General features: G+C 42.6%; 1 protein-coding gene across 5 annotated transcripts in view; it reads right to left on the minus strand.

Annotated features, from left to right (window-relative positions):
* LOC105895795 (hemicentin-1) overlaps window positions 1–10,000 on the minus strand; it is a 72,565-nt gene that overhangs the window by 6,688 nt on the left and 55,877 nt on the right. For 3 of the 5 annotated variants that reach the window (XR_006151630.1, XR_004163064.2, XR_006151631.1), the window contains exons 9-14: window positions 7,191–7,529; window positions 6,795–7,046; window positions 5,354–5,626; window positions 4,575–4,910; window positions 4,007–4,264; window positions 1,499–3,605 (exon numbers count right to left, since the gene is read on the minus strand). Coding sequence is in view for 2 of the 5 variants with exons in the window: in XM_031561790.2 (XP_031417650.1) it covers window positions 3,421–3,605; window positions 4,007–4,264; window positions 4,575–4,910; window positions 5,354–5,626; window positions 6,795–7,046; window positions 7,191–7,529 (1,643 nt within the window). In the remaining 3 variants the exon portion in view is untranslated. Of the gene's footprint in view, window positions 1–1,255; window positions 3,606–4,006; window positions 4,265–4,574; window positions 4,911–5,353; window positions 5,627–6,794; window positions 7,047–7,190; window positions 7,530–10,000 lie in introns of those variants that run through there. The other 2 variants (XM_031561790.2, XM_031561788.2) reach the window with 2 other exon arrangements.

The raw sequence follows: 10,000 nt of genomic DNA on the forward strand, positions 1-10,000 counted from the left end.
CAAAACTTTGTAAAAAGACGATGTCCTTGCAGATTGCATTGATACATCCATCAGCTCCAAAAAAAAAAGGTTTGACTTATCAATGCAGATCACTTAAATAGCAAGTTGGCGTGGCGGTTCTTTCTGCGCTTCAGGTCTTTGAATCCATCCGTTGTCCAAACTGAGTCTGCATTAGTGCCATTTCCAAAAAGAAGGCATGGGAAAGAAAACAGTGCTCGTTTTGATGTGCTAGCAGTTAGCCATGTCTTTCTGTCATACCATTCCGTCTTGAAAGTTCGAGTCGCTTTCTCACCAGGCTGCAGCAGGATCAAGTCGTCTGGTCTGTGTGGCCCCAAACGGTCACAGGGTACAGTTCTCGCGGTTTTCACAATATTCAAGTCGAGTTGCTAGGCAGATTTCGTGGGGCAGATCTGAAAGTGCCCCATCTCCCAATGTAAACTTTGGCCTGTGTGGTTCACGCTCATTGGTGTTTCCAAAGCAAAAGTCTTAAGCTTGCGCCGCTGCCCCACAGAGCAGAGAGGGACAGCGGAGAGCAGCATTTCACAGAGCAAGCACACAGACAGAAACACACACGAATCAAATTACTCCAAAACAGGACTATAATGCTTGTGAGTCAAGTTTATTCACACACACACATTCACGCTACTTTGCATATTAAATACAATAAGATATATTTTACCACAAAGCACAGATTTATTGAGCTTTCTGCACAACAGCGCCATCTGGATCTGGTGGGGCAGTGCCCCACATGCCCATAATGTAGGAAACGCCACTGTGTTTCTGGGAGTCAGCCTGAGAACTCTTTTAGAAGGCCAAGAGTTATTCAAAACAAATTCTTCCTGGAAATACCTGGGCGTTACACTTTGGCACATAGAAAGCGAGCTTCCTAAACCTTGATCAAATTTGAAAGATAAGAGCCTATTGCGTAGAGTGTGAATGATGTGAATGATGTGATGTTCCGCACGTCTCCATTAAAGAGCTCTCTCTATGCTGTGCTCTACTCTACATTTATATAATGTGTGCCTGTGGATATTTGTCAGTGTGTGTGTGAGTGTGTGTGTGTGTGTGTGTGTGTATGTGTGCACGCATTTGTGTGTGAGTGTGTGCGTGTGTGTGTATGTGTGCACGCATTCGTGTTTGTGTGTGTGTGTGTGTGTGTGTGCGTTGCAAGCATTCTTGTTTGTGTGTGTGTGTGTGCACATTCGTGTTTGTGTGTGTGTATGTGTGTGCATGCATTCGTGTGTGTGTGTACCTGCATGTTCTTCTTTCCACTGAGCCCTGAACTCAACGTCCGCACGTTCTTAAAATTTCCTTCCCTTGCCAGAAAATGTTAAGTATCCCCCAGCAGCAGCAGTCAATAGTTAACCCTTTAAGTTCACCCGTTAAGATCAACTTCACCAGGCAGCAGCAGTCAGTAGTTAACCCTTTAAGTTCACCCTTTAATATCACCCGGCACACATCTCCTTTACGAGACCACAGTAACACACATATGCACAACCTCCTCTCAAACTACCTGTCTAAATATCGACATACATTTGCACAGAAAAAAAGATGAAAATCCAAACAAAACGATGAACAGATGTAAACACCAATACCACTTTTCTCTTTTCATTGTCTTGATTTATTTACCTGATTTGGTAAAATCACCAAGCTAATGCCACATTAGCTTGGTGAGTAAAATTGCATTAAAAGAAGAACTGGAATCTGTTTCTGTGAACTCGTTATTGGAGTCAGCCTGAAAGCCAAAAGTTATTCAAAACAAATTCTTCCGGGAAATACTTGGGCGTTCCCCCCCCCCAAACACACACTCACTCACACTCTCTGCCATTCAGAGGCGTACAGTTCTGAAACAATTCAGGATGTACATTTTCTGAAAGCATATTAACAACTGTACAAAATAATTAGCTTATTATCTTTAAGAATTGACGGCACGCCCATACACACATATCCACATACACGAACTATCATTGTTGTTACACAAATACACAGATACTGTTTTTTTAGGAAAATATATTCTGAAGACGAACAAGACGACGTCAAGAAGAACTCAGAGGACAAGCACTGGTTTGTTTACACTTTGGCACATAGAAAGCGAGCTTGCTAAACCTTGATCAAATTTGAAAGATAAGAGCCTATTGCGTAGATATTTTTAGAGTTTGACAAGCAAAGGAGTGAAAGGTCAGTACTTAGAAAAATTTGGATTCATTTCGGGACGAGGTCCTTATATGTCCAAAGGAAGAATTCAAAGACGATGTGGACCTGTGGCCTAGCATGACATACATCCATGTTGGGATGTATTTATTTACTTTATATACTTTCAACTAAAGCAGCTACACACAAGAGAGCCTGATGAACTACAAAAGCATAAAAAGCTATGAAAACTTGCTAACGGACGGGTTTGAGAAGTTCTCTGTACAGATTTTGGAGATCTCACCGTGGAGGTAACCATTGTGTGACACAATATATGTGACTTGTTTGGGCGATATATATAATATATTAGTCATAGTCTTTATATATATGTAGTTTTATATTAACTGGTCAGATTAATCTCCTTTATTGAAGATTTTTTATAATTTGTCCCGGGTTAATCATTCCCATTTTCAATAATTTCATTTTTACACATCACAGAAGGCAAACAGTAATAGCTTCATTTATCCTGGTTGGAATGGTTTGAACAACCATAAACCACACTCAAATTGACCATGTTCTAGCATGTTCTAGCATGTTCTAGCAAAAAGCTTCTTTGATCCTAATTGTTTACTATGGCTCTCGGTTTGCTTGTTCTTTGAGTACGTGCTTGACGATGGTTGTCAGGGACGCTGAAACTGGTCTAAAGCATTATTCATATTTTTTTTCTTTTAAGTTATTCACACATAAAACAGAACATGGGACACCTGAAATGAATAACATTTTCCATAAAAAAAACCCACATAGTCACTGTCCAACTTCTTGTTTTTGTTTTTCCATTACACAGGTTCCTAAGGCCTGTCACATGTGGAGGAAGTGACATGGCTGTTTTTCTCCTGTTAAGTTCCTGTTAACTTCATCCTCTCTCTTCTTTGTCTCATAGTACACCCAGGCACATGTGGTTGGTTTAGCAGATTGATTTGATGTTTGTGACGTCCAGGCATTAATACTGCTTGATTGAGTGGTTAGTGTGTAGTGCTGACTCATAGTCATGTCCCTTGTCTTCAGACAGCGAGCAAGCGAGAGAGAAGATCAGTTTTGGATGCAAATAAATATTCCAGGAGGTCAAAAGTCTCTCACTTACTTTGCCACTTCATAGTGGACGCTGGGACCAACTTATCACAAGTTACTTCTCCTCTTCTGTTCTGTCGGTTCAGTTGCCGCATCCGCCATTTCCCTCCGGCACACCTCCCATTGGCCGTCATCCACAAACCCCGCCCCCTTGCCCCCCCCTTACACTGAATGCCCATTGGCCTGAGCCACCTGTCCACTGTTGCTGGCCCCATGTTTAATCTTGGTCAGGAGGTACTGGCCAGTCTTGTGTTTCTTATGGTGGGTGCGGTAGACACAATAGCTGACCGCTAGCAGAACACCTATGGCTATCGCCACAAAGATGGCGATCCACAGCAGGTAATTTGCTGAGGGAGAGAGGAGGAACATGGCAGATATGAAAAAGACTGGTAATTGAATTACAGTACACAAAAGGAAGATTATCAACAATGATGCGTGTCATGTCAATGGACAGTGACTATCATGTCATACAACACATGCAGTGTACTGGGAAAAGGGCTGGACGTTGTCACTGAAGATTGTTCCCAAACAACAATACAAAATGTGGTGCTCTGATTCAGTGTGTGAACAAAGTGTGATTTTTACTTGTAGATTTACTCTTCTTTCTCTAGTCTTACGCAAAACTAACATCAGTTGTTAAATGGAAACGGTCTGGATAACCAACTTTCAGTTATTTCGAAATATCTAACGGCAACGTTTTAGCTTTTATACAGACAGACAAAAATGTGAAAAAAAACATTCAACTCACACACGACATCCACTCTCATCTCTACAAAGCCTTCTCCTCTGATGTTACGGGCGGTGCACCGGTAGACGCCCCCTTTGTCAGGCTGGATGGACTCAATAATGAGAGTAGGGTTGTTCTCGTTCTCTAGAATGACGTTGTTGAACATCCACTGGTATGTAGGGCTGGGGTTGGCCTCAGCTGAGCAGTTAAAGTCCAACTTGTCACCCTCCGTCACGGTCATGGTCACATTGTGACTGGGACTCCCCATTCTTGGTTTGTCTGTGAGAGAGGAGAGAGGGGGGCGGGGTAGAGACATAATGAGAGGGGTGACAGCAGAGAGAATTAGCAATTAGGGAGAAAAAGGGAAAAAGATGTTGAGAATGATGAGGCCTAGGACAAATCGTATCCTGCATAAAAATTATGATAATTGTATTAATAACTATAATCAATATAACCTCTTTATCATTCATAATTTCTTTTCATTATGCTTTTTAAATCTTCTTCTAAAACTTGCTCAGTTTATAAAGGATCTGTTCTTTCAAAATAATAATAAAAAAATGAAATTTATATTTGATTTTGAAGGACCTACAATGTACTTCCAGCTGGATACTAGAGCTGGTCTCAGGGACGGGCTCAGCTGTGTTCAGATCCAGTTTGGCTGCACAGCGGTAGGAGGCTCCATGGTCCTCTCTGGAAGCGGTAAGACTCAGCTTAGTTCTCACAGTGACGTCCTTCGATAGATCGCCCTCTATAGAGAACTGAGGGAAGCCTGAGCGTTTCAGCTCAGTGTCCCCTCTGAACCAGATGACAGTGAGGTTCTTAGCTGGAGCAACGCTCTGAACAACACACTCCAGCCAGTACTCCTGTCCCTCAAGTAGTGGACCAGTGTGGTCTAATAAGCTAAGGATCACATTCTCTGGAATTTCTGTAGAGGCACACACACACACACACACACACACACACACACACACACACACACACACACACACACACACACACACACACACACACACACACACACACACACACACACACACCACACACAGTACAAGTTAGCTAAAAGTGAACTATAACACAATACACACACAATAACCCACACCAAATATGGATACATTTTACATTTGTGTATGTTTGCTTAAATTCGTTTAATTTCAACCTAAGCTATCCCATTGTGCGTTTCTAATGACATTTTACTAGTGGGTTGGTAGGTCTAGAACTTCACAAATTATATTACATCTTCCGTTCTAAGGTAGTGAAGCAAAGAAACAACAATCAAACTATAGATTCATACAATAACAACATCATAGACAGCTCAATAAGATAGACAGCATACAGGACTCTATGGCAGGGCACAACAGATTCACTTACTGTAGATGGTGATGGGTAGATCGGTCTCGCATTGCCCGTCCTCATCAGAAGTGGTGAAGCACTTTATGCCACGCGCCAGTGCCCATTCAGTGACGCTGGGCACACTCCACACCAGCTGCTGTATGTTATATTCCGTTTCAGCTCCCACTGTTGTCTCCCAGCCTATTATTGTGGCGTTGGATTGAGCGCTACATTTTGCTGTGGCCGGTTCTCCGTACTTCACCACCAGACTGGGGGGATCGATGACTGGCTCCTTCCCAGCGCAGTCCGGACCTGCACCCCAGAAAAAGAGGAGAACAGTGAGCAGTGAGCATGTAGGGGTGCAGCTATGTCTGGCAGAACCAAACAGTTCATGAACCATCTCAGCAGGTTCCTTTAAGTATGAACTGTACACCTGACTCTCCTGTCTAAGGTGGGAAATTCAAGTTTAGAAAGTGCAGTCCTTTCGAGTTTTTTTCAGTTAAACATTCATGTTTCTAAACAGCACAACCTGAAAGGGCGAGTAAGGAGTGAGGTCAGCCAGTTGGACAAAAAAAAAATTATTGTTGAAAAAATGATTTCATTTCTGAACCTGATTCTATCTCATCTGCAGTGACCTCATTGACATACACATCAAACTTGTGGGACTAATAGATAGCCTAACTTCGGGCTATTTTCAGTTCCACATGCTTGGCACAGGCTCCAACTTTTAAACGGAAGTTTTTAAACGGAACTCTCAAAAGTATTCAAGAATAACTAACGGTCCTGGCACCTATAACAGGCACCTGTGCCATATCCAACCCATGCAAGATAAATGTTTTGGCCAAATGAATGAAATGATTGTAACATTCATCAGTAAAGTCTCATCAATAGAGAGAGAGAGAGAGAGAGAGAGTGAGAGAGAGGAAGAGGGACAGAGAGAAAGAGGGAGAAAGAGGGAGAGGGACAGAGAGAGAGAGGGACAGAGAAAGAGGGAGAGGGAGTGAGAGAGAGGGAGAGGGACAGAGACAGAGAGAAAAAAAGAGGGAGTGAGAAAGAGGGAGAGGGAGAGAGAGAAAGGGACAGAGAAAGAGGGAGAGGAAGTGAGAGAGAGGGAGAGGGACAGAGACAGAGAGAAAAAAAGAGGGAGTGAGAAAGAGGGAGAGGGAGAGAGAGAAAGAGAGGGAGTGAGAGAGAGTGAGATGGACAGAGAGAGAGAGGAAGTGAGAGAGAGGGAGAGGGACAGAGAGAAAGAGAGGGATTGAGAGAGAGGGACGGAGAGGGAGAGAGGAAGAGAGGGAGAGAGAAACAGTGGTCATACTAGCTGTTTAACATATGTACATTTTAGACAGAGACAAACATTAATTCAGCTAGAGAGGTTAGAGGGGTTAGAAAGAGATGAGTCGCTCAGCCTTGGTGCACTGAAACCTAAAAAGGAATGCAGTAATGAAACATGCGAAGGAGGTCTCAGCATCCAACTCACCCTTCACCTCGATGCTCATCACAGCAGAGGCCTGTCCTTGAGTGTTGCTGATGACGCACTCATAAACACCCGCGTTGTCTGCAGTGGCAGAGTCAATCAGGAGTGTGTTCTTGTCCTTATTCGGTAACACCACACCCTTGTGTCTCCATTGATATGAGGGCCTGGGGTTGGCATCAGCCTCGCACATCAACTTCAGTTTGTTGCCAGCGAAGATGGTCACATTCCCCCTGGTTTGAAGCACCCTGGGTTTGTCTTCCAAGGGATGGGAGGAGACATGATAAGAATGACAATTAAAAAAAAAATCTCCTATCAGAACTAGCTCAGCGCGTAACGAATCTCTGTTATATTCTTCAAAAAAATAATGAAATGAATGCATTTATATTTTTAAAGACTTACAAAATACAGCTTCAAGCTGGTAAATATATCTGATCTCAGGAATGGGCTCAGCTGTGTTCAGATCCAGTTTGGCTGCACAGCTGTAGGAGGCTTCATGGTCCTCTCTGGAAGCTGTAAGACTCAGCTTAGTTCTCACAGTGACGTCCTTAGATAGATCGCCCTCAATAGAGAACTGAGGGAAGCCTGAGCGTTGCAGCTCAGTGTCCCCTCTGGACCAGATGACAGTGAGGTTCTTAGCTGGAGCAACACTCTGAACAACACACTCCAGCCAGTACTCCTGTCCTTCAAGTAGTGGACCAGTGTGGTTTAATAAGCTAAGGATCACACTATCTGGCATTTCTGTAGAGGTACACACACACACACACACACACACACACACGTACACACGCACACACATGCACACACACACACACACACACACACACACACACACACACAGATAGAGATAGACAGATGGAGAGATAGTTAAATAACATTGATGTTACGGTATACTCGTTATGTCGTTTGTTATTATTGTACATAAGAGATGGAAAGGACACCCAGTGTACCGACCATACACATAAGTTAGCTAAAAGTGAACTACAAGACAAAATAGTATGTAAATAAAATACATGTATACAGTATGATGACCACAGTATGGTTGTTGTATATACAGATGCTGATAGAAGTCATCTGCTTTTCGTACAGGTAGTTTACAGGACTCTATGGCAGGGCACAACAGATTCACTCACGGTAGATGGTGATGGGTAGATCGGTCTCGCATTGCCCGTGCGCCTCAGAAGTGGTGAAGCACTTTATGCCACGCCCCAGTGCCCATTCAGTGACGCTGGGCACACTCCACACCAGCTGCTGTATGTCGTTTTCCGTTTTAGATCCCACTGTTGTCTCCCAGCCTATTATTGTGGCGTTGGATTGAGCGCTACAGTTTGCTGTGGCCGGTTCTCCGTACTTCACCACCAGACTGGGGGGATCAATGACTGGCTCCTTCCCAGCGCAGGCTGCACCCCAGAAAAAGAGGAGAACAGTGAGCAGTGAGCATGTAGGGGTGCAGCTAAGTCTGGCAGAACCATACTGGGGAACGTTCGCCGTACAATGGAGGCTAGCATTAACGATGCATCATACCATTTCAGTTCAAACTAACTTACATCTGAAGCGTGACGGTTTCCAAAAATGGTCGGACCAACATAGTACTATGTAAGTTTGAACCATGTTAGTTAGTAGTTTGAACTTACGTGGTTAATGACTCAGTGTAGCACGTGGACTGACACACCTGCGTGTTTTTAATGAGGGGCAAATAACTGACACTTGGGCAGTGTTGTGCATGAACGCGTTCAAAAGAACGCGTTCATTGAACACGTTCATTTTTATGAGAACGATGAACTGAACGCAACTTCATGACAAATAATGAATTTGAACGGTGAACACGTTCATATTATCTGAGGTCCAGCGCCACTGAGGTCTAGCTAAAACATTACGGAATGTTTTCCTTCTGCTGAGGAAAGAAGCTGTCTAAATCGAATGCTTGTACCATGTCGTTGCTTAAAAAGGCCATAGTAATTATTTGTGAAATTGCCCAGACAGACCATGTTTCGTTAAATGACCATATTTGGTAATTGCGTTGGTCATGTGACTCCACTTCTCACGGTGCAATGTTTTGATATCGCTTCATGGCATATTTAGATGGAGTAGCAGTTAACTTCGGCCATATTTTCACATAATTGAACGTTGCACTTTGTTGAAGTTGTGTGCGTCCATGTATACGTGAGTTTGACTTTGTAGCCTACCTTGTCATTATGTGTTTGTTATAGTTTAGCTTTCTCATCATTGTTACGAGCACTGTCACTTAATTGATCTAGCATGATGCACTGTTCGTGAACTCGCTTAGCATGAGCTGCTAATGTACAAATACGAGTGTTACAGGGTTTACCTATGCTAACATTTGAGCGGTCTTTCATTTAGTGTACATGCTCTTGTTGCTCTGAGATTAAGCCAGTAGCATATCATTGCTGAAGAGCAAGTTATTATTATTAGTTCCCTGTATAATTCATTATTTAAATGGTACTACATACTAATAAAAAAAAAATGAAAATGAACTGAACTGAACTATGAACTAGTTCAGAATTTAAATGGTGAACTATGAACGTGAACGATTCATGTTTACTTGTATGAACTGAACTTTGAACTAGTTCATGAGAGGTGTGAACGTGCACAACACTGCACTTGGGAAACCTCAATTTCATCCATGAATAGGTCATCTAGCATCTGCCTTGTTCATCCAAATGTACCTCGTGAAATTCCTGTCTGTATTCAATGACCTTTTATAGGCCTTTACATATTCACGTTGAACAGTTGTCTATTCTGGTGATTTCAAGTTCAAAGTGCTTTATTGTCATTGTCACAAAAACAACGAGACAGACGAGGCAGCATCAGACAGCTAAAACACTTAAGTTGCTCACAAACTGCCACAGCTAAATAATAATTAATAGCAATTAATAAATAGATAAATAAATATCCCTGAGTTAAAAAAAAAAGCAATATATATATACCAGTATAGAGGTGCATCAATAAGTGCAGGGTAGAGTGTTAGAGTGCAGTCCATGAGTCCATAAAGTCATATTTGTGTGTGAGTTCTGGGGCGGGGCGGGCGGGGCCGGGGGGTATTGGGTGAGCTTTTGAGAATCCTTATTGCAAGATTATTCAGATAAACACTTATCATAGGCACAGGCTAACACTCACCCACCTTAAGCCAGCTGGGGTTCATATCCAGCCTGAATTAATTATTTAGTTTATTTTAATTTATTTTTTAATTT

This window comes from Clupea harengus, chromosome 24, assembly GCF_900700415.2.
Source record: "Clupea harengus chromosome 24, Ch_v2.0.2, whole genome shotgun sequence".
NCBI lineage: Eukaryota > Metazoa > Chordata > Actinopteri > Clupeiformes > Clupeidae > Clupea > Clupea harengus.